We start from the raw sequence: 25,399 nt of genomic DNA on the forward strand, positions 1-25,399 counted from the left end.
CCAGCGGCAACCACTTGAAAGCACGGGTTAAGTCTGTCCATGTAGAGTTTATTTTCTTTATAGTACTGTGTATTTTATGGAACACATTAGTCAGGTCAGGTAGCTGGAAAATATCAGCATGCTTGGGTTCCGACAAACTCGAACGCTCTGTATTTGATTACTGGTGGCTGAAGTTGGATTCAGGCCTAGGGAGTCCTGGAAAACATGAACACAGCCTATGACCTATGGCTTTATACATGTTTTCCAGACAGCCTTAGTACTGCGTCCAACTTTGTAATCAAATGTAGTGTTCAGGTTCGTACGAACCTGGGCATGCTTAAGATTCGCTCATCTTTAGTTTCCGTTGACCATACAAGTTTTCAGTTGTTAATGCCGCATGGTCTCACGCATTGTAAAATGTAACGCTAAGGATGAGTGTAGCTGTACAATGTCTTTGTATGAAGACTTGTGGTGTCCAAGGACCTGTATGATCGCTATCCAGCTAAGGCTAGGTTCACACTGCGTTTTCAGCATCCGTTTAACGCATCCGTTTTTTGCAAAAAACGCATGAAAAACGGATTGCAAAAAACGGATTCATTTGTGTGCATCCGTTTTTCCATTGACTTCCATTATAAAAAAAAACGGATCCGTTTTTTTTGGCGGACCAAAACGGACCAAAAAACGTTGCTGACCCTATTTTTCTGGACGTTAAAAAAAACGGATCCGTTAAACGGATGCTGAAAACGCAGTGTGAACCTAGCCTAAAAGCATTGGTTCATGTAGTATAATCACCACTAAGGCCTTAAAGGGGTAGTCCACCCAAAAAAAATTTCTTTCAAATCAACTGCTGCCATGAAGTGCCAGAAATTTGTAATTTACTTCTATTAAAAAATCTCAAGCCTTCCAGTACTTATCAGCTGCTGTATGCCCAACAGGAAGTTGTATTATTTCCAGTCTGGAGAGCAGGAGAGGTTTTCTATGGAGATTTGCTCCTGCTTTGGACAGTTCCTGACATGGACAGAGGAGGCAACAGAGAGCACTGGGTCAGACAGGAAAGAAAACACCACTTCCTGTTGAACACACAGCAGCTGATAAGTACTGGAAGACTTAAGATTTTTTAATAGAAGAGAATTACAAATCTCTGGCACTTTATGGCACCAGTTGATTTGAAAGAAAACATTTTTTGGTGGACTACCCCTTTAAGCAAACATTCAGGTTTTTTTTTTTTCGTGTCTGTAGATTCCTCCCGCTATCCATCCATACAATCCACTGAAGATTATGGACTAGGATTCTGCAGTGCATCCATATTTCTGTAAATCTGTTTTTCAGAAACACAACCTGTCAACATGTGACTCCATCCTTATTTTTTCACGGAAATACAGATGCCAAAAGGTGACAATCCGTAGAAAATAACAAGTAGCATTGATTTCTATGAGAGAATCCGCATAAAAATCTGGGTCCGCACTAGGTCCTTTTTTTTTTTTTTCCTTTTTTCAGCATTGGTTTGCATCTTTGTAATCTACTGATCGTGTGAATAGCCCAATAGATATCCATGTGCACTAACTCGAGTGCGGAAATACGGATCCGTAAATTTTGGGACATGTGAATAAGGCCTTACTGAAGGACAAGGTAATGGGGGCTTCTATAGCAAAGCGAAGATGACACATCCATAACACTAAGGGGAAAAAAACATGGCTGCTTTCTTCCAGAGACAGCACAAATCTTGTCTCTAGTTAGGTTGTAGGTTTTGCAACTCCATTCGATTGAAGTGATCAAAGCTCAATTGCAAACCACACCTGAGCTAAAAACAAGAGTGGTGCTGTCTCTGGATGAAAGTGGCCATGTTTTTCTAATACTGGATAACCCCTTTAGGTGCAATGTATATAAATTAGTGTCCTCAAGCTTTCTTGGCCAATCAAAAGCTCTCCTAGGACCGACACAGTTAAAAAGTACCAATCCTATGACTGTAGGCAAAACCTGTAGTAAATTATGACAAATCAAGCGGCAGAATGAAAGAAGTAATAGACTCGTGTACCAATCTTTAGAAACATTGACATGATGGGAAACGGTTGTGTCAGTTCAGCAATGGAAAGGTCACATTAAATGAACTGGAACAAATGGAAGTCAATTAGTGTTCTTCCTTGTCCAGTGAAACCCAGTGGACTATAACATTGTAGACGGGTTAATTTCTACTTACAGTAAAGTATTTGTATATCTGATCGATCTATCTATAGATTTAGCCAGCGCCAGCTCCATAGCTACTGTATATTAGCATAGCACACGTTGCATGGAGCAAGGACTGATGTGTCTCTCGGATGTCCAAGCTCCCTTGCTTCGTTTTTATGGCAACCTACACGATTAGGGTTGGGTAATATGGAGAAAAGTTAGCAGCAAGCTAGGGATGATTTGTGCCTCCCTAGCTTATTGTTAATGTACTCCCTAGGCCTGACACTCTACTCCTAACCCAAAGAATGTATGTGTCCAACCTGCTGATAGTTCCCCTTTAATATTGAATATGTATGGAAAAATTATGAGTAGGTGTCAGATTTTACAGTAGGTGGCAAATTATCTTCACATTTTAATTGTTATGGAAAAGGGGCAGGAAGGAATTTTTCTCCCAGTGACTGGGAAATTGGCATGAAAGTTTACCTTCCTCTGGATCAACACAGTAGGGTTATAGGTTGAACTTGGTGGACTATTTTTTAACCATATGAAAGGCTTATTCCAGGAAAAATGAACTTTTCCCCTATCCACAGTATAGGGGAAAAATAGGAGATCACCGGGGGTCTGACCTCTTAACCCCCGTCGATCTCCATATTGGGTTCGCAGGTTCTGTTATGAATACAGCAAAGGGTACGCATGAACCATGGCTCTATTCATTCCTATAGAGCGACAGAAGGCTCTTTCCGTTGGCTCCATAAGAATGAATAGAGCAGCGGGCTACGTCCCGGACCCACAGCTCTAACAGACCTGCAGGGCCTGATACAGAGATCAACGGGGGTACAGAGGTTGGACCCCCCACAATTTTTTACTTTTCCCCTATCCTGCGGATAGGAAAAAGGTTAATTTTTCCTGGAATACTCCTTTAACTATGTAACTATGATAGCAGTCCCATAGTCTGCCTCTACTGTACAATTGATATCAGGATGGGGCACATATGCTTTCGAAGATGGCAGACCTCATTATTGTCCACAATTGGGTAATGTTTTCTATACGGCCTTTAAAAAAAAGTTTAAAAAGGTTGCCATGTGAATGTTTCAGAAAAGTAGTTGTCAATCTTGTCAAATTGTCAAGCCAATTCATGTACTATAATATTTTTTATGGAAAGGATTTGGACATGAAGGGGTATGTGCATTCTCATATGTGACTGGGTCACTGTGACAGCTTTTATTTTAGAAATAGTTCGGTAAGAAGGGAAGACCCCACCCAGATATTGGGTGTATAGCTACATACTATGAACTTCTTTCACGACATAGGGCTCATGAAGTCAGTCGCAGGTAAATGAGCAAGCAATGGTTCCGCTTGCATCCAGTGTCCCCTGGTGTCAGCTGTACATTAAGGATTCAGAGCTCCGAAGCTGCCAGCTGCCTTCTTACTCTAAATCATGAAATGCAGCCAGATCCAGTCCTGCTGGAGCTGCACAAATTTAATAATCCTGAAAATTGATTAAGTATCTCGACTGTGGCAAAATGCCTTGAGTGGGAGTAGGGACACCGTGAGGTCAGAGACAAGTTCTGGAAATCCTATTTGTAAAAAAAAAAAAAGTATTGTACAGTACAAATAGAAAGTATATTAGAAGACTCATGACTTTATCTAATCCAAAGAGTTCAAAAATTTCCATTGAAATTACAATTGTGGTCAATGAAGCTTGGGATGTAATTTCATGTTATGGATGATAGATGTGTTTGCAGTAGAGGACATAGTGATTACTAGAGATGAGCACAACTCGAGCATGCGCCAGTCCAACCATTCATCATTTGATTACCGATGGCCGAAGAAGTTAGATGCAGCCCTGTGGAGTCCAGGAAAACATGGATACAGCCTATGGCTATGTTCCCACATTGTAAAAATAAGGGCAAATAATGGCTGTTGTTGCAAAACAATGGTCATTATTAACAATCACGATCATTAATAACAACCAATGTTTTGCAACAACGTTATTTTCCCTTCTCTTTACATTGTAGGAACTTAGCCATAAGCTGTATCCATGTTTTCCTGGACTCCATAGGGCTGTATCCATCTTCTTCAGCCACCGGTAATCAAATGCTGGACATTCGGACTGGAGCATGCTTGAGTCGTGCTCATCTCTAGTGATTACCTTTCTGGTCTTTTATCATAGACTTTGTAGGTTTTTAGTGGGATCATAGCTTTTACTACTTTGTTATATTGGGAAGACATGTCAAGAAATTATATTTATAAGGGTCAGAGAGTTTTTGGCTTCAGGCAGTCATACAAATTTTCTCTTTAGATTCCCACATAAATATGATAAGAGTGAGAAGAACGTGACTTTTCATCTCATCTCTTATCTCCCTTGAGAACAGGAGATCACATATGTTGAAAGTCAACCAGGTTGATCCCTCTTGGGGTCCCAATACAAGGGATTATTATTGGATCAATATTGCCATTTGTAAAAGGGTCAGCTATCAGCTGAAGAGCGAGCAAATGCAAAAAACATCACCCATCGGTTACACATGTGCAGACTACAAGCAAAGGGCCACACAAAGGATTTAGTGGCCCCATGGTTTGAACCATGTAAAGGCTCTGTAAATTTTCTGTGAGGTTTGGGGTGTGTAATAGGGCCCTTACACAAGAGATCTACTTAAGTCTTTTTTCTATTATGTGTTATTGCAAAAGTAACCCTAAAAGGACCCGTGTTCTCTTCCAAAGACATTAGCTATAGTCTATCCATGTGGAACTGGTTCTCCAGAGATCTGAAGGCTTTTTATGTTGATTCTCCATTTAACAGCTTTAAATTTTAGTAAGAAAAAAGCAAAATTCCTTCAGCTCACATAAAAGTTTCCAACTTTATTGTAACTATTTTAAAATAACCGACGCGTTTCGAGCCTTGCCAGGCTCTTAATCATGGCATCTGAAATCTGTGTAATCTAAGGGGAAAATACATCCCATTTCACAGGTCAATGGACGGCAAGAGAACTCTTCAGGACCATGACAGCAGGGAATTCGTAAATGGCGTAGTGTCTAATATGCTATTAAGGGTCTACTGTAGACTTGGTGGTCACTACCATGTGGTCTCCAAAGAGAAAAGGGGAAAAGTGCTCCACTGACAATCCTTAGACAATGATATAAAAAGAGAGTCCACATCACATCTTAAATGGGGCAACACTAGTTCCTGTGTCCCTTTGGGGCTAAGAGATCCATGCAAAAATTGGCTTTATTTCAATATGGCATCCATATAAGCAGCAAGGTCTTTCTCAAGCATGGTTGAAACATTGCTGCTTATATGGATGCCATGTTGGAATAAAGACAATTTTTTTTTTTTTGTAACTATACCCCCTTGTGGATGCTGTTACCGTCTACTGTTTTTACATAGACTACAATGATGTCCATTATCTGTCGACCAGCACCTCCCCTGCCGCAATGAGAACTAAGTAGTGGCTCCATATGGATCAAGATGTCTGACATTTTTGATAGAGGCTCTTTGAAGAGAACCTGTCATGGCTTTCATGCTGCCTAAACAACATGTAATCAAGGTGTGACCCAGAGGCTTCCCCCTGTCCCTCTGACCTTTAATGATGGACCTCTTTCTGTTTGGAGATGGGGACAGATCTATCAATCAAGGCTTGTGGACAGGGGAGATGCTTCTGAGAACCACCCTGATGGCTTATGGCTCAGGCAGCATGAAAGTGATGACAGTTTTTCCTAAAAGAGTTACAATTAAACCTTGACCCTTTGAGAAGACCACCACTTTATCCAGACCACATTTTTCATGGCACCTTTCTTCCGATCCAACCATACACTGTGCACACTGGCCATTATCTTGAAGTCAAATATTCAATGAAATGTAAATACTTATATTTTTAAAAAATTCTCCTTTCATCACATGTACTACAGTACGTTGCATCTTATTGTACCTGGAAGCTTTTGGCGTTGATACTTTTCTGGGTGTCTGTGGCCTTCAGCTTCGTATCCAGAACTTTCATTAAGGATTCTGTGTTTCGCACATACTGTAGATCTCGAAATGTTCTCAGATCTAAGACTTCCATGGACTGGGAAATGTTCTGTACCTGGTGTAAAAAAAAACCCATAGGAGACAACATTCATTAAGTAAGTCGAGCGCATGTAGTCTTTATTGTAGGTCATGCAATATTTTCCAGTATTCTTGTACTGTATGTATTAAGGTCCTATTGGAAACCCTGAAGGCCAACCCTCATCTCAATTCTTCTTCATTGTGTATATCTACCGATGCATTCGAGCATGGTCCCCAACTTGTCACCAATCTAACATCACAAGATCTTTCCTCTTGAATGGTTTTTCAATCATATGATTTTTCTTAATATGATGAAACTTAGTGAGTGAGTATATTTAGACCTAGCCCCATCTCACCTTTATTTTTAGCCTCTTAACAAACACCTAACTTAAAGTGTTATCTGCGTCCCTCCGTCCTAAGCCAATAATCTTCATGTATAAAATCGACAATAGTATTACATGTTTAGGTTTCTGGTTATGGGTTTCTTGTATCAAATTGTTAGTCTAGCAGGAACCAGCACTTTGGCATTGCCCACCCACACAATGTATCAGCTGTACCAGATTCTACTGTGCAGTTCTAAACAGGGTTTTGCAATACTGGGAATATGAAACTCATGTAACCTAATGGTCAATGGAGAGACAGTGACAATGAACATACGTTTTGAATATATTTTTTGACCAACCCAACAACCTGGATGCGCGGGATGAGTGTTCATTAGACTGGGCAATGTGGCCGTGTGGATCAGTACATTGAGGGTCATAGTCCAACCCCCAGTTCACCAAACCACCTAATTAGCATATGAAGTAGACTACAAGGTACATGGTAATGGGGCAGAGGATCAAGGTAAGAAACAGCAGGTTAGATGCTCCATTTTTTTTTTCTTCCGCCTCAGACCTGGCTTAGAGCACATCTACTCAATCAAGGTGAGCGCTATCCATTTTTTATTAGGGAGTGCTGTTGACCTACTACATTTATGTTCAGGAAACATCTTTCGTGAAAGGATCATCTCAGAATATTCTTAGTTCCTAGAATATTCCCAGAAGTATTGTTCATCCTTGGTCTAAAGACATTGATCATGTATTGAACAGCTTACGGCCAATATGGATTAATATTCATCTAGTACCTACAAAACATTTGTTCAACCAGTACCCTACTTTTATCTACATGTTTATGGCCATGTAAAAGGGGTATTCCCATCTAAAGAAGTTGATCAATGGTGGTCCAAATCCCAATAATCCAAAAAACAGGAAAAAAATTGGCGCGGAATTAATGGATTGCACTACGTGTGCATAGTCTGCACTCTGTTCGATGTCTGTGTGGCCACTGAACTTTGCTGAGCACTGCAATATTTGTTGGTTCCATAGAGAATGAATAAAACGTTGGCTGCTCAAGTGTGGTGAAGTCCATTCATTTCAAGGACAATTTTGTCCCTGTTCTCAGGATCGCTGGGGGTGTCTACTAAATCTTTCCTTATGAAATGATATATCAATCTGCTCAGTTCCCCCTTATTGAACTGTATTTTCATAGGACAGTTTCCCTTTAAATGATAACTAGAAGCCGTAAGGCTGGTGGATAACATATTTGCAAATAATCCCAATTTGTATTTGTTTGCTTTCAGGTGAGATTGGTGAGATCATTTGCATTTTGGTAATTGAATTATATGAGTGTAATGAAGTAGGTCATACATATGAGGTTGTACTTCATTGTGGTAATATAGTGGATTACCTCATAGGCATGCACAACAACTGAGTATCTCCATCATTCAGAACCAGAAAGTGTCTGAGTGGATTATTCAATGACTAAATACATATGTATGCACTTGACCTCATCCAATGCATTGAATAATAAATTAATGTAATTACAATGGGTGTGTGGATCTCATGTATGAGGACTGCTGGGACTTGTCATCATCTACCATTGGTGTAACCTAAAGTCTAAAAGATATGGAGGGCCATTTAGCTGCAGGAATATTTGTGGGAGCTTTGTTTGGCAAATTTGACAATTTACCAAATTGGTGCAATTTGCACTCAAAAATTGGCTTGCATGCCCTGCACAACATTCATTTCATGTCTTAGAGATTTTGCACCTCAGTCAACAAGGAGCCTGGCTTACAAGGACCATTCTGGAGATTGTTGGAGGTCCCAGCAGAAGGAGCAACGTTGCGCATGTGCATCGTTTCTGCTGTAAGTGTTGCGTAAGATTACTGTAACCAAAGTGAGAGACCATTCCTAACATACTGGAACTATAGAGCTCTATGAATTCTAGTAATGTCATCCATCTTCATCAGCTGTCTCTACCAGATATGGGACCATATGGCTCTAAAGAACAACTTGCGACCCGACAAACAAAACAAACAGCACATACGACTCTAGTTTAATGTCCAGGATCCACAGTCACTCACAAACTACCTTGTTTAACCTTAACATAAATGGGACCAAAGAGGTAATGTTTCTCTTTGAAGAGAACATCGTAAAGAACTTAGCATGCTCAAGGCAGATCACTCGGCATTTGAATACTGGTGGCTGAAGCTCTATGGAGTCTGGGAAAACATTGAAACCGTCACAGTGATTTTCCAAATGATCGAACTAAAGCATGCTGAGGTGCGCTCATATCTAGTGGAGACTTATAAGCCATTCAGGGTATACTGGGGATTCTGGGAAGAACAATAGGCAAAGCAGCTCTCTGAACCACCTTTTGGAGGTAGCTTTCACTTCAGGTCAGCGTTTGACTCCAATAAGAAGCCCTAGAACATGACTAAGGGTTTTAGCCAAGCCAGAAATGTGTCTAGAAGGAAAGAATACCCATCTATAGACAGCTGTTTCAGGGTTATTTCTGATCATCAGCGGACAGCAGGGTGCTGGCTTACTGTAGAAAGGCCTTTTGTTGCGAGACCAAAGGATTATTGTTTTTCCTTGAACAGAGAGTCTTAAAGACATGTGGAGACCCACATGTTACTGGGAATATTGAGAAGAAGGATATGCAAAGCAGTTCTTGATGCCACCATTTAGTGGTAACTTTCCATTCAATTCAGCATTTGACTCCAAATAGAAGCCTTAGAACATGACTGGGGAAGAAAAGCTATCTCCTAAAGGTAGCATCAAAGAAATGCTTTGATTGTCCTTTCTAAAATTCCCAGTGAAGCCTAAACGCCTATAAGTCTGAACATAACTTTATGACTCTGTCCTTAAGTAGAAACATTACCCCTTCGGTCCCACAACAACAGCCCTCTATGGAGCCAGCCAGCACCCTATTTTGTACTAGTCAGGTGCAATAACCCTAAGACAGCAGTCTAAATATAAGTAATCTTCCCTTCTGGAGAGATTTCTAGCTTGGCTTAAAGGAAAACTGACAGCACGGAAATGCATACATCCGTGCTGCCAGTTGTCCATTGCCCATCATATAAGCACTGCATACATATCTTTAGAGATGCTGTGTGATTCAGTGTCTGTGGTAAAAACATTGTGCTGTGTCACAATGGCGGGTCTGTCACACTGTCTGCACCCGCCCCCCACTCTCCGGACGCTGCTGTGTCTTCTGGCTGCCCCCGCCTCCTCCAGAATGATTGACAGCTGGCTCATGTTGAACTCTCGCTCAGATGAAGATGAGGCGGCTGTCAATTATTCTGGAGGAGGCAGGGCAGCCAGAAAACATAGCAGCATCAAGAGAGCGGGGCGGGCAAAGAAATAAAGATCATTTTCACTGTTTTATCCGTGCTTTCAGTTTCCCTTTAAACCCCCAGTCATGTTCTAAGGCTTCTAATCCCAATCAAACACTGACTACAAGCTACCTGGTGGTGTCAAAGCGCTCCTTTATATAATCTTTTCACAGTCATAACAAATTCAATAGTTGATATTGTAAAAGTCGCGGCATCACTTGCAATTTTTTTTTTCTAAGAAGACATTACAGTTAGGCCTCATAAGTTTACTGTGACTTGAGGCAAAGTCTGTACCATTGTAAAGTAAATGAATATAGCCTAAGGGTACAAACCCACACACCGTATACGCAGCTTATTTACTGCTGCGATACGCAGCAAACACGCAACAAACACGCAACAAATACACAGCAGATTAGATCTAAATAACTGGACACAGCATCAAATCTGCACCACCAAATCTGCTTCAAATCTGCTGCGTTTACGGTGTGTGGGTTTGTACCCTAAAACTCCACCATTCTGCTCTCCATAAAGTTACTTAGAATAAAGAATAAAGATTCTCATATAATGATGACTGAATCTCATACATGGGTCATAGAAGATGCGATGTGTGCGCATATATATTATTAGCAACCATAGAAACTGGAAATTTCTTTAGTATTCCACATAGGCATAGTCCCAATTCGCGAGCACTTTATATGGTACTTATGGGACACTCTGATCTTTTCTTTTTTTTTTTGGTCTACGGCCCAAACGGACAGTCTGGCATTAGATTTCTCTGGAGAGAAAATAGCTGCAATTGTAATTACCCTGCAGGAGGATACAGCTGCCATCTCACTGTGGACTGCTAGGCCTGCAGATTTTCTTATAAAAGCGAGTGGCTATAAATGTATTTAACAAAACTGCAAGCATCAGGGATTTGTCCCCCAGAAAAACCTGGGGGACAACAAACAGGTGGCACCGAGCGTTTAGTAGAGACGAGCAGACATTTTCTCTAGGTTGTTTGCAAAGAAGTTAAACTGATTGTAAATTCTGGAAGTAGAATATTTCCAAACTTGCCTAAGGCCAGTCATGAGGCCGAGCAGTTCATTTTGGAGTATGGTGGGAACTGACAAGACCTGGACTTCTTATTGCTTCTTGATACCTTGCGGGTGGGTACGTTTTTTGCTGGACTGGATTTTTCCTCACTATTCTCTGCACCAGGTATCCTAAATTCCCAATATGCTCAGTTTCTATAAGAATACAGTACACTCCTCCAATCCATCGCTCCTGGTAAAAGCAGCGGCGAAACGCGTTGGGGTGTGGAGTGGAGGAGTCAGGATATTCAGATTGGGTGAGTGATTTATCCCGGCATATTGCTTTGAGTATGATCTCAGTGGATTATTAACCCTGCAGCTTGGCTTTGGTATACATTGGTATAGGGATATAGGTGCAGGCATTAGTGCATCCTTACAGGGATATGACACATATAGTCTGAATTGGGATTTATGTGCAATAAATTGTATGCTGCTATATATAGTGTGTGCAATATACATCTGCTGCTATTTGGGGTTGTTGCAATACATAGGGATCTATCCATAACCATTTAGTGCAATAATAGATATTACCATATGAGCATTGTTGTAGCCATTTGGCTAGTGTGTGATACAGTATGAAATTTTTGTGAACAATCATGTATAATTTTTGTCCTGACTCCTCCTGTTTTTAAACTGTCTGTGTGGATTTATGTTTTTTATGGGATTACGGGTTGTTGTTTTTTCAATAAAATTTATTTGGATTTATAAAGAGTATTTTTGTGGATTTGAATTTTTTATGGGGTTATTATAGGTTTAATAATTCAGGTTGACCCTATAGAGGTTATTTATTATTGGGCCAAATTTTGATGTTCTAATGTAGGTTATATCTATAAGGATACAGTACCCTGTCGCAAAAGTTGGATGCCACCCTAGGACTGCCAGGAAAACATGGATACAGACTATGGCATGTTCATACACAGTATGAGACTATGGCATGTTCATGCACAATATGAGACCGGCCATTCCGTGACCCGGCCGGGTCACGTAATGGCCGGTCTCATTAAAGATCATCCCAGCCGGTACTGCAGTACCGGCTGGATGATCTTTAGGGCTATAAAGTTCTGATGCGGGTGCATCCATGCGCACCCACATCAGAACTCTCCACTGAACACTATGGAGCGAGTGGCCGGAGACATGTCAGTTGTTTGCGGTGCCGCTAGGGATCCCGGCCGGAGTGTATACTATGTGTATACACTCCGGCCGGGATTTCATAGGCGGCAATGGCAAGTATATTTTCGTATTAATCACGGCCATTGTTGGAATCAGCAACAAGGGCCTTAGTTATATGAAAATACACATTGTGTGAACATAGCCTATACCTGTACTCAGCTAACTTTTCAGAATGAGCAGTTGTGTGTGTACTATTTCTGGCTATTTTATAACTTGCATATGGCCTCTATCACCAGATTTCTGCTCTGCTGGCTTCATCTATAATTTTGATTTGTCCCTGAGGTGATGAGTGGAACCTAGAATTTATGGTGTCTGGTTTATACTGCACAAACACTATAGAGGGGTTCTTGCCCTTCTGTGTCTTTGCAGCACACCCTTAGAAGCAGCAGCAGCATAGATGACATTATAGAGGGGGTATTGAGCTGTGAATCTCCTGTCCATAGACTTTTATGGGCAAGCATAACCTTATACTTAAAGTTAGCTGATTCATAATTCATATTAGAACAGACGGGCAGGGTGTGAAGAGCAGAGAAGTTCCCCCCCATTTTTTTTTCTCTAATAAGACATGTCTCCACGTCTTTTTTAAAAGAATACCATCATGTTATGGCGTATTCTATGCAATGGATACCCAAACTTTTCGGTTCAGAGTCGAATTTACCGCCATAGTGATAGGTATTTTTTAAAGTTTAAGGATGGTCCAGGCAAAAGATGTGGAAAAACCAACTAGTTTATTCCATAAAAGTCTACAGAGCGAATCAGTCGGACCTTCCTGCAAACTGCAGGATCGCAGTAGGTCTCAAAACATGACCATGGAGCAATGGAAGACGGCGGCCTGGTCTGATGAATCACATTTTCCTGTGGATTGTGGAGGCCCCAGGACATTATACTAATATGCTCCTAGTAAAGGAGATAGTGACGTCATTGCTCATGTAACTACTGTATATTGCTTGGGGGGTCACTGTAAATATTGTATATATCGACCCTTACTCCATAGCTGAGGAAGATAACAGCTGCCAGACTCCATTAAAAGGATCCCTCATATCAACCTGAATACCTAACAAAGGTGGAGCAGGAGAGTTCACCCCCTCACACGCTATCTACCCTCAGTATATAGATGCCGAGCACATTCCCTGCATCATAATCCGTGTGTTACATGGGGTCCGTCTAATGGGAATTCATTAAGCCCACATTAAATAAATCTGCTTCAGGCTTCATTAGTAGAATTACACGTCAGCCCGGCAATTATAAGTGTCTGAAAACATTCCCATCCTGCAGTGATAAACACACTGAACCCGATCATTACACCCAGGATCTCTACACCCCGTAATGAACCGCCAGAGCTGGATAATGACGCCAAGTATAGATACATATCCCAGCAACCTCTACACCTGGGGAGGATATGTCCTTATATGCGTCATGAGACAGAAGATAGATACAGTGGTACCTTGGTTTAAGAATAAATTGGATTGAGAGTGTTTTGCAAGAAGAGCTCACAGTTTTTCAAAATTGTGACTTGGTTTAAGAGTGTTGCTTTGGTGTAAGAGCTCCCTGCACTGGGTGGGAGGGGGAGTGGAGAAGGGGCATGGTCTGCATAGTGGGCTCTACAGCACTGTACTCTGACCCAGGAAGTCTCCCTCACCTTCCAAATCGTGGCAGATCCACTTCAGGCTGGGGCTTGCATCAAGGGACAGGACTGTGGAGGTAATCTCTTCATACTGTAGCTGTAATCCCTCTCTCCCCGGACAGAGAGATCTGCAGTTATGTGCCCACATCTGCCCTGCTCATTCCTTCATGCTCCCTGCAGTGTGTAAGCCCTTGTTTTTCCCATCCTCTCCATTCCTGCTATAATGTGCCTGCACTCACACTCAGTTATACACACTGCTGCTACAATGTGTCTACACTTACACTCAGCTATACACACTGCTGTATAGAAATGTTTCTGTCACTGTCTTAATGCACAGCTCTGTCATTCTCACTTTCTGATTGGTCCATGCTGAACACACACCCCTTCCCCACTGCTGTCATGTGACCACACAGACCTCTGACAGCAGCCCTGCTTTTCTATTCTAGCCTGTTGTACTACACTACGGCATTATGGGGATCTGCATCTTCATTCTGTATCTACAAACTGCTGCTGTATTTCACATATGGATTGCTATACTGTACAATAACTTATAATATGACATATTCAGCTGTTTCTTATTGTTTGTTTCATCTGCTCTACACCTAATTCAGAATAAATATAATATAATAATATTATATAATTATTTTGGGGTGTAAAACCAATTGTCTGCATTTCAATGATTTCTTATAGGAAATTTTGCTTTGGTTTAAGAGTGATTTGGATTACAAGCACGGTCCCAGAACGAATTATGCTCGTAATCCAAGGCACCACTGTATAGACATAAGTGTAGGTCAGGGTTTCCTTGGCTCTTCTAGGCTATGTTCACAACTTAGAAAGGCATGCAGTATTTTGTAGGCTTTGAAGCTTGTACTCTGCAGATTTGTACTCAATGTGGTCCTCACATAGAATACACAGAGTTAAAGCGACTCTGTACCCACAATCTGACCCCCTAAACTGCGGTTTGGGGGGTCAGATTGTGTGTACAGAGTCACTTTAAGCCTTGTATATTGTTACATGCATGGTCCATGGGTGGCCGGTCCTTATCCATGGATGGCCCATACATGAACCGTGCACTTGTAAAATGGAGCATGAACCACAATCCGGACCATTTATGTGCAGGTCCTATTTGTTGTGGTGCCTCCTGCACATTAGGTGAACGGTTCTCTCAAAGCCTTATAGCTTCTTCACCCCGAGGATCGAAGGTAACGCCATGTGAACTAGGATACAATTATAACAATTATATTTATATATATATATATATATATATATATATATATATATATATATATACACACATTATATTCAGTCTTTATTCATATTGACTGGAAAACCCAACTTTCAAATATTCATCCAAAAAATAAATTTCCAATTTTTAACTATTCTGCCCACTATAGTCAGCTATATCCATTCTAAGAAGAATAGAAATGAGTGCAACTAAAGCATGCTCAAGTCCGATTGTCCTGCATTTCATTACTGGTGGTTGAAGAAGTTGGATACAGCCCTAGGGAGTCCCGGAAAACCTGGATACAGCCTATGGCCTATGATTAATTTATGTTTTCCAGGACTCCCTAGGGCTGCATCCAACTTCTTCAGCCACCAGTTGTGCTCGTTTCTAGAGAAAACCAACAGATCTGCTCCTTCTCTTCTGGAAACAGTGCCAGTCTTGCCTCCCAGGATGTTAATCCAGTAGCAACATCTTATTGATATCCGCCACCTACGATAATGCAAGATCACATTTCAGATGACTACAACTACAAATTCTTTTGAAAAAGTGAAACATTTTTGCTTTGCCCGGCAGGCAGATCAGATCGTGTGCCAGCATTAGGCTGCCTAACTTGGCAATAATATATTCCATAATTCTATATTTAATAATATATTTTCCTTCCTAAATTAGACAAGAATATTGTCCTATTGAGATTTATGGATGGCGCTCACTGTAATGACCATGACTTTCTGAAGATCACACCGTATAATTACATTCCTGACAATGATTAGTGATCGTTTCCCTTTCATTCAATTTAATTATTTTCTCTAATAAGAATCACATGTAAATATCGACAGATGGCGCCTTATATAGAGAAATGGGAAAGAGGACCATCCAATAGGACCATAGACTGCAATGCATTATTGTACTGCTTGTTTATGGCCTCAATACTTGGACCTCCGACAGTTCTTTTAGGCCATGTTCACACAATGGTGAAATTGAGTGGATGGCCGCTATATAACGTTAAATAACTGCCATTATTTCAATACAACGGCCGTTGTTTTAAAATAACAGCAAATATGTGCCATTAAATGACGACCATCCACTTAATTACAACATTATGTGGACATAGCCTTTCTGTGTTTTCAATCCACTCCTGGTTTTGGTTGCCATGAGGACCTGACATGAGGACCAAATACTGCCTGAAATATACTGTGTGTGAACCCAGCCTTAAACTGCACTTTAGTATTGGGACTGGCAAAATAGGGGCAGGCTATAGATAAGCGTTGCCAAGCTGCAGCATGCATGCCTCCTCCCTCCCCCATCCCTACTTGCCTGATTGATATACAGGGCTCATCGAATTCCATTAAAGTGACTCTGTACCCACAATCTGCCCCCCAAACCACTTGTATCTAGGGTCTGTCCTGGGGTCCGTTTGGCAGGTGATGCAGTTATTGACACAAAAACAACTACTATTTAAATTGCAGCCCTATGTCAAATTAGCGTGGCCTAGTGTGTCTGTGCCCTCGGCCTGCGCTGCCTCTCCTTTCTTCCACCCCGCTCTCCTCTTAATTAGGATTGTCCCAGGCAGGATTTATCCTATACTCCTATTCATCACTTGTCTAAACACTGCACATGGGCCTTAACGATCCAGCACATGTGCACCGCTAAGGCAAGTGATGAATAGCAGAAATCCTTCTAGGGGCGTTGATAATGGTGAAGAAGAAAGGAGAGGTGTTGCATGCCAAGGGTACAGACACTCTTGGCCACACCGATTTGACACAGCACTACAAGTTTAAAAGTTGTTTTTTAAAACAATAACCGCATGACCTGCCGAAGGGACCCCAGGACAGATCTTGGATTAAAAGGAGCTATCTGACGGTACAAGCGGTTTGGGGGGCAGATTGTAAGTACAGAATTACTTTAAAGCGACACTGTACCCACAATCTGACCCCCCCAAACCACTTGTACAGACGAATAGCTGCTTTTAATCCAAGATCCCTCCTCGGGTCTGTTCGGCAGGTGATGCAGTTATTGTCGTAAAAAACAACTTTTAAACTAGCAGTCCTGTGTCAAATTGGCGTGACCTAGAGTGTGTTTGCCTTAGGATTGCAACACCCCTCTGTCCCTCCTTATCACCAGGAACACCCCCAGTCTGAATAGTGCACAGGTGCCCTAACGATCCAGCTCATGTGCAGTGTTCACACAGGTGATGAATGGGAGAAATTGTTCTAGGGGCATTCCTAATGATAAATAGGGCAAGAGGAAGAAAGGAAAGGCGTTGCAGGCTAAGGGCACAGACACTCTAGGCCACACCAATTTGATACAGTGCTACAAGTTTAAAAGTTGTTTTTAGGACAGTAACTGCATCACCTGCCAAACAGACCCCAGGACAGATCTTAGATGGAGTTATCTGACAGTACAAGTGGTTTGGAAGGGGGCAGATTGTGAGTACAGAGTTGCTTTAAGGGGGGGGGATCTATTAATGGACTGTCCGTAGCTTTATTTTACTATGATACATAAGAAACTCTTCTTCTATTACATCATATGTCCTAATTGGGTATTCAAAGGGTAACAGTTACTATGTGCTGCCTCCTGCCCCCAAACGTTCAACGTGAATTGTCACAGCTTACTCCGAGGGGGTCAAGTTGCCGAGGAACCACCCCAAATGCAAAAGGTTACACGCTCTAGCCCTAGTCTAAGTAACAGCATAGAATTCAATGGCGTGGGATTTTTGTTTCACACCAAACTATGGGGGAGAAGGCAGGGCATAGTGACACGGGGGGGGGGGATTTATTCATGCAAAACCGGTGTTAAAAAAAAAGTTGCAATGCTCTAAATTTTTTGCAAAAACACAGTAAAAGTTATCACTGTTTAAACAAACAAGCGAACATTTTCACCAAAACGAACACAAAATCCTACAATTTTGACAGTTTTGCTTACAGCCTTCTTCATCTCATTACCTTTTCCATCAACTGTCTTAGCTGCCGACTCCGAGGGTCTCTGGAGCAGCTGGTTTGTGCCGGGGCAACCACTGTGCAGATGCATTTTCCGTCAGGGGCTTGCGCTGATGTATATATTTGCCACCCATCTTCAGGACTGGGAAAGAGGGTCTGAAAGGAGAATATAAGAAGATGACCTTTTATGATTTTTTTTTTTTTTTTAATTATTATAATTTACAGTCTTAGCTTGATTAACCCCCAACAAGGTCCATACAGGGGGAAACTGTTACCGAGACCCTTTACCTTACAGGTGATCAAAAACAACAGACAAAAATGGAAAGATTTGTATCCTTTGGCCACGAACCACACTTCGTGTTTAAATCGGTCAGAAGAAAAGGCTGGGAGAAATTTGCACTCACTGTGTTCTCTTCCCGTTCTGTGTCCTGTGATTGAGATGGCCACATATTGTAAGTTTAAAGGGCCTTCATACTTCATAGACACAGCGCATAGATAGAGGTGTGGGGCACCTCTAAACAGTTTCACATCTAACCAGGACAAAATTTGTATTCTACTCCAGAGCTGCATTCATAATTCGATGCCCTTCAGAGCTGAAATCTATTGTACAGCATCTAAAAAAGTAAAAAAATAACTAGCTCCACTGCAAAATTATTATAAGTATATCTGTTAACACATTTGTTGACTGTGATAATGATGGGCAGAATTCTAAATGCAGCTCTGGAGTATAACACAGACCATAATTCGAGATCAATACAAGGGGAGAAACGCAATGTATTTTCAGCAACTCAACTAATCCTGTTGATTTATTCATTGCACTTTTACAGAACGGTTTTATAGTGTTTCCCAAATTGTGTAAAAATTGTTTTATTGACTGGGAGACAAATGTTTCTCTCAATGATTTGTAACTATATTTTTCAGATTAAATGTAAACTCTAGCAGTTCGGTAATAAAGACCGATATTCTACAATATTCACATTACTGTTATTCACATTACTGTTATGCCTTATGAGCTGTTCACCTCTCCCCCTATCCCGAAGCCCCAATAGTAGATAGAGAGAAAAAGGGAGGTACTTTATTTCATCCTTTAAAAAGTTACATACACACTTGTAGAATAAGCTCATACTATAGTCCACACATTTTGAGACAGTCATCAGTCATGAGTAAGTGAAGACAAAGTAACTGTAAGCTCTAATATTTGTTTATAGACTCCTTATTAAATACTGTTGATTAAAAATATCTTTCTATTTTGTGTATACAGCTCCTGTACAGATGTATCTGTCTCCATAGTTACAGACTACAAACAAACCTTGTGTAGTCTGATCCTCCAGTTACGTAATACTTCTATCCTCTTCTCATGTCCTAAAACTAAGACAGTGGACAAATGGAAGTGATTTTGTATACCCCAAACGGTAGATATTTTTAGACCAGACTACATGGGAACAGTTTTTTTTTTTTCTTTTTATGAAATAAATTATTTTGCCTAGAGATATGTATTCTTTAAGCTTTGTTTTCCTGTACTCTTTTTATTTTTGTCTTAGCTTGAATGTTCCTCTAGGTGCAGTCACCTTCATCCTTTAAGTCTTTTATGTGTAATTTATTTGCGCTGTCATCATTTATCTGTTCTATTTGTGCTCCATAAAAAAACTGTAAATTGTCTGGAGTAGAGAAAAGTAAAAAAAAAAAGAAAGTACATTTGGGTTACCCAACTATGAACCTAATCCATCATGGACATTCTGTTCTTAGGCAATTTCCCGGAACAACCCTTTTACTTTATAAAGGATCTAAAAATTCTAATAACGTTTTACTCACATAGACAGAGAGCAGGGAGGGACCTGTGCGGCATCACGTGTCTCTCCCCGCTAGTTTCCCAGACATCCGACAGCTAAACTTTTGACAAGTTTTTGTGATAAGTTTTCTAAGTGTTTAAATCGTTCAGAAGAACGGACTGGGAGAAATTTGCACTCCCTGTGTTCTCTTCCCGTTCTGTGTCCTGTGACTGAGATGGCCACATATTGTATGTTTAAAGGGCCGTCATACTTCATAGACACAGCGCATAGATAGAGGTGTGGGGCACCTCTAAACAGTTTCCTAAACAGTCTAAGGGTATGTCCACACTACGGAATTCTTGTGAATAACTTGTCACGGATTCCGTCGCTCCCCCCCACTCACACCTAAACACCGGTTCCACCAGTCTCATAGGCTCCATTCTATGCTCAGGCGGATCCCGCCGCTCCTGAAGAATAAAGAGAGTGAAGTGGGAGTGCGGGACGAGTGGCGGGATCTGTGGCAGGTTATCCGCAGGATTTCCGCAGTGTGCATGTACCCTTAGGCCATGTTCCCACGCTGTATATTTTCGTAAAAGTACAGCCAATGTTACCAATTAATACATGATTAATACGAAAATATACATTACATTGCAGTCTGCGCATACACATACTATACGCTCCGGCCGGGACCTCATTGAATAGCGGCCGCAGAGAACCTGTCAGTGCACACAATGAAGCGCGCGGCTCCGGCTGCATGTTTCATTGTGTGCATCAGAACTCAGTGGCGTTAAAGATCATCTGCAGTACAGAAACCAAACGACCGCTGCACGAAACGACCGGTGTTATACAATGTGTGAACATAGTCTAAGTCTATAGATCTCCGAACGACAAGTTTCATAAGGTTCTCGAGACTGAATAAAAAAACCTCTAAAAAAGACAACAGCTTCATGTAGTTAAAGTCGTGTTTCTATCTTAGCTTATTATCCTCTATTCATAGGGCAGGACCCACCACTGACCCCAAGAACAGAGACACAATTATCCAGCAAAAATCGAAACGGTCATTGCACCTAAGCAGTCAGAGCTCCCTGTATTCTCTTTGGGGGTGCTGAACACCCAGTGGTCAGACCTCCAGCGATGAGCTTAGGATAGCCTATGAATAGGGGATAACAAGCTTAGATTGGAATACCCCCTTAAAGGGGTTGACTCACCCCAGGAGACGCTCCCTCCATATTGGGATCTTTAGATCAGTCAAATTTAAAAAACCTAAAAATAATACTAAATAAACAACATAGAATTTCCAAAAGGTTCATGGGCGTCTCCTAATTCACCATTGTGAAGGTGTAGTACACCCAACATCACGTCCCGGCATGGCCAATCTGAGGCATGGCTGACATCATGCACAAAACCATGTCTTTGAAGTTTTTGGTTAACAGGAAGTAGAGACCACTTTATGGAAATAAATATCAATAATAAAATCCCAAAAGAACAGCGAACTAAAGCGGCGTGTTTCGGAAAATTGGACGTGGTTGGCTGTTATTAGACGAGAGATCAAACATTCCATCTCTACAAACGTCCATTAGACAGACCAAAGACAAAAGTGTGGGTTCCTGCCGACTTGAAAGCAGACATTTATTGACTTGCTAATTTAATCAAAATAGTTTTCCCCCGAGTCTCCTGTACATGAATACAGAATAAAAAATAAAATGCAGCGGAGAGAGAGAAGGGGGGAGATGAAAGTGTGCGGAGAGTTCACCACATACTCTTAATGGGAATGTCTCATGCATGGCATTTTAGTTTTGTTGGTTTGATGTGCGGTTATTCTAATTACTATATTTAACCCCTTAAGGACAGAGCCAATTTTGATTTTTGCGTTTTCGTTTTTTCCTCCTTGTGCTTAAAAGGCCATAGCACTTGCATTTTTCCACTTAGAAACCCACATGAGCCCTTATTTTTTGCGTCACTAATTGTACTTTGCAATGGCAGGCTGAATTTTTGCATAAAGTACACTGCGAAACCAGAAAAAAAATAAATGTGTGGTGAAATTGTAAAAAAACCCCGCATTTTGTTTATTTGGGGGAAATGTGTTTTTACGCCATTCGCCCTGGGGTAAAACTGACTTGTTATGCATGTTCCTCAAGTCGTTACGATTAAAACGATATGTAACATGTATAACTTATATTGTATCTGATGGCCTGTAAAAAATTCAAACCATTGTCAACAAATATACATCACTTAAAAACGCACCGTTCCCAGGCTTATAGCACTTTTATCCTTTGGTCTGTGGGGCTGTGTCAGGTGTCATTTTTTGCGCCATGATGTGATCTCTCTATCGGTACCTTGATTGCGCATATATGACTTTTTGATCGCTTTTTATTACAATTTTTCTGGATTTGATGCGACCAAAAAATGTGCAGTTTTGCACTTTGGGATTTTTACCATGCAAGATCAGGAATGTGATTAATAGTTCGGGCGATTACGCACGCGGCGATAGCAAACATGTTTGTTTATTTATTTATTTATTTACAACCTGGGAAAAGGGGGGTGATTCTGACTTTTATTAGGGGAGGGGGATTTTTACTAATAACAATACTTTTTATTTTTCCTCTAACACTTATACTAGAAGCCCCCCTGGGGGACTTCTAGTATAAGTGCTTTGATCTCTCATTGAGATCTCTGCAGCATAGATATGCTGCAGAGATCCATGAGATCGGCACTCGTTTACTTCCGGGTGCTGCAGCCGGAAGTAAACGAGTGCCGAGCTGGGGACGGCGCCATCTTGGAGCAGTCCCCGGCCGGCTTCAGTTACGGAGATCGCTCCTCCGGGATAACATCCCGGAGGAGCGATCTCCCCACTAGACACCAGGGATGACGCTGCGTCCGGGACCGCTGCGATTCAGAGCGTGGTCGCCGCGCGGCCCCGCTCTGAACGCCCTTACCGGCATCAGGGCGTAAATATACGCCCTATGTCGTTAAGGGGTTAAAGAAGCTAGTCCACATTTTTTTAAATTATTCATTATGTAGCTAGTCAGCCAGTGTATATGATTCAGCTAGTATTGTAAGGGTTGAGCACGCACTTAAACGCTTGAGTGCACGATTCGCGTAATGAACCTCATTAAAATCAATGACAATTTGAGCATTTAACCAGATGCCCCCTGCTTGGCAAATCTGAGGGTGCCTAAATTAACCTGTTAAATTTTTTCCTTCTGATTTTTGTATATTTTGTCCCTTGAAAAGACGTTTAAACAGATTTCTCAAAATTAGAACAAAGAAGTTTAATAGGTTTCTGCAAGACACATTGGAACTTCAGCAATATGCCACCACAAGGTGCTCGGTCAAGCATTGAGCTCAATCGAGCACTATGCTGAACCGAGTATGCTTGCTCAGCGCTAAGTACTACTTTATTTAGTTTCTCCTTTCTTTTACAAAATTTCAGAAGTCTTTTCCTTCAGTTGGGTCATGTGATCTCATGGTGACCCTCTGGAACTTAAATGTGTTTCTGTGCTCTAAATGGGGGTCACCACTAGAGATGATCGAACAGAGCTAATTTTCAGGTTCGTACAGCCAGGCTGTATCCCTGTTTTACAGGCAGTACTCAGGCTGTCTCCACCTTCCCCACAGAATGGGAAGAATGTCGATAGTTTGAGTTCGAACGAACCTGAAAATTAGCGCTGTTCAATCATCTCTAGTCACCACCTCAGATAGCAGATCTTCCTCTGGTCCACACAAGATCTCCACATACAAACTTCAGTAAGAGTTAGGATATTTTCACACTTTGAAATCATGGCCAATCACCAGCTTCGGATCCCGCAGCTCGCCTCCACTTGCGGCCGCCTGCATCTCCACCGGTCCCTTAGGCTTGATTCTATGGTTTGGCAGATTCCGCCGTCATCCCGAAGAATGAACCCGCTGGCATAATCTGCCAAACCATAGAATAAAGCCTATGGGACTAGTGGAGATGTGCGCAGCTGCGAGCGGGGGTGAGCTGCGGGATCTACGGTGGGTCATCTGTCGGAATTCCGTAGTGTGGCCTTCCTCTACTGATGATAATGATATGACTCTTGTCACACAACTATAATAGATTCCCTGACTGTATAATTATACGGGGGCTTTATCAATCATTCTTAGCGTAAGATTGTTCTTCGTTGCCTAAAGCAACCAACCCTGGTAATTTTCCTAGGGCTCATGAATATTTGATAGCTGAGCTGTGATTGGCTACTCTAAGAGATCTTGATACATCTCCCACATAGCCTATTAGCTTATTTAAAGATATATAGAAATGAGGATTACTGCCGTTTCCTAGCAGTGAGCAGAAATGGTACTGGCTCATGTCACGCTTTGCTGATGCATCATGCGATTAATAGAAGATTTGAAAGGGAGAGAATGAAGTTAAAAACTTGAAGGGCAACTCAAGAGGTCAGCTGATCAGAGGTCACATGGCACAAATCCAGTAATGAAATGTATGGGTGCGGCAGAGCTGGGATAAAGCAGTTGATACTGCAGGAATAGTGATGGTGAGTGGGCATTATATGATAAAGAAAAAAAGGGTAGGAGTGATTTTTAAGTTCTGCTTTTTTTATCTATAAGAACATCCTTTGCAGACGCTATATTGGATATACAAACTGTATCTTCTGTTTTCAAATAAACTGGTGTCCCGAAAAAAAACAACTCAAGACTTCCAGTACTGCCACCTCTGTCCATGTCAGAAACTGTCCAGCTGTCCTACTCTCCTGCTCTGGACAGTTCCCAACATTGACAGAGGTGGCAGCAGAGAGCACTGTGTCAGACTGGAAACAATACACCACTTCCTGGAGGACATACAGCAGCTGATAAGTACATTTTCTCCTGAATCCTTTTTGAGCAAAGTTGATTACCCTCCACCTCTTTGTTATGTACAGGCTTTGGTATACCGTTTACCTAATTCTGTTGTGGTTTTAAGTTCTTGTTCATTTAGTTGTTAAGTCACAGGTGGTAGGTGACATACGGTAGTCAGCAGAGTGGTTCATTGTGCCTCAACCAGGTAACCAGCTGGGGGCATAGAGTGCTAGTGATAGGCTGCCTTATCTATGCCTTCAGTCTGTATTCTTTTTTTTTTTTTTTACACTGCTTGGACATGGTTTGGACATAGAAGGTTGGTGGTTCAAAAATACTCTCATCCTCAATAACCAAGCCTATTGATAATTAGATGATCCCTCCTCATTCTTAAAGGGAACCTGTTACCCCCCATGCCGGGGCAGAGCCCAGCCGACCCCCCGCTAGAGACCCTTATACTTACCCTGTTGCACGAAGCCCTGCTCCTGGAGCAGCTCCCGCCGCCGGGATATCACCATCGGAAGCCCGGCACACGCGCGCATCAGAGATGAGTCGAAAGCCCATATTCTCTACGAGCGTCGGACTCATCTCTGATGCGCGCGCACGGGGCTTCCGATGGTGATATCTCGGTGCCGGGAGCTGCTCCAGGAGTGTGGCTTCGTGCAACAGGGTAAGTATAAGGGTCTCTAGCGGGGGGTCGGCTGGGCTCTGCTTGGCACGGGGTTAACAGGTTCCCTTTAACAGCAATGCCAAAGAGTGAGCTGCTCAAAATGCTGCCAGACTAGTTTCTTGCCATAGTGGTCAGTGTGAAAACTTTGATATGTTCATTTTTCTAATGAAAGTCAATATATATATATATATATATATATATATATATATATATATATATATACACACACATTGGGGGAGACTTCTCAAACATGGTGTAAAGTGAAACTGGCTCAGTTGCCC

At 41.7% G+C, this 25,399-nt stretch overlaps 1 protein-coding gene across 10 annotated transcripts in view; it reads right to left on the minus strand.

The window, feature by feature from the left end:
* The window catches only part of OLFM2 (olfactomedin 2), a 309,721-nt gene that overhangs the window by 76,830 nt on the left and 207,492 nt on the right, over positions 1-25,399 (minus strand). For all 10 annotated transcript variants that reach the window (XM_069972451.1, XM_069972155.1, XM_069972513.1 and 7 more), the window contains exons 2-3: positions 17,877-18,026; positions 6,072-6,224 (exon numbers count right to left, since the gene is read on the minus strand). In XM_069972451.1, the coding sequence (XP_069828552.1) occupies positions 6,072-6,224; positions 17,877-17,885 (162 nt within the window). In that variant the 5' untranslated portion in view covers positions 17,886-18,026. The remainder of the gene's footprint in view (positions 1-6,071; positions 6,225-17,876; positions 18,027-25,399) is intronic.

Source organism: Dendropsophus ebraccatus, chromosome 1, assembly GCF_027789765.1.
Source record: "Dendropsophus ebraccatus isolate aDenEbr1 chromosome 1, aDenEbr1.pat, whole genome shotgun sequence".
NCBI classification, from domain to species: domain Eukaryota; kingdom Metazoa; phylum Chordata; class Amphibia; order Anura; family Hylidae; genus Dendropsophus; species Dendropsophus ebraccatus.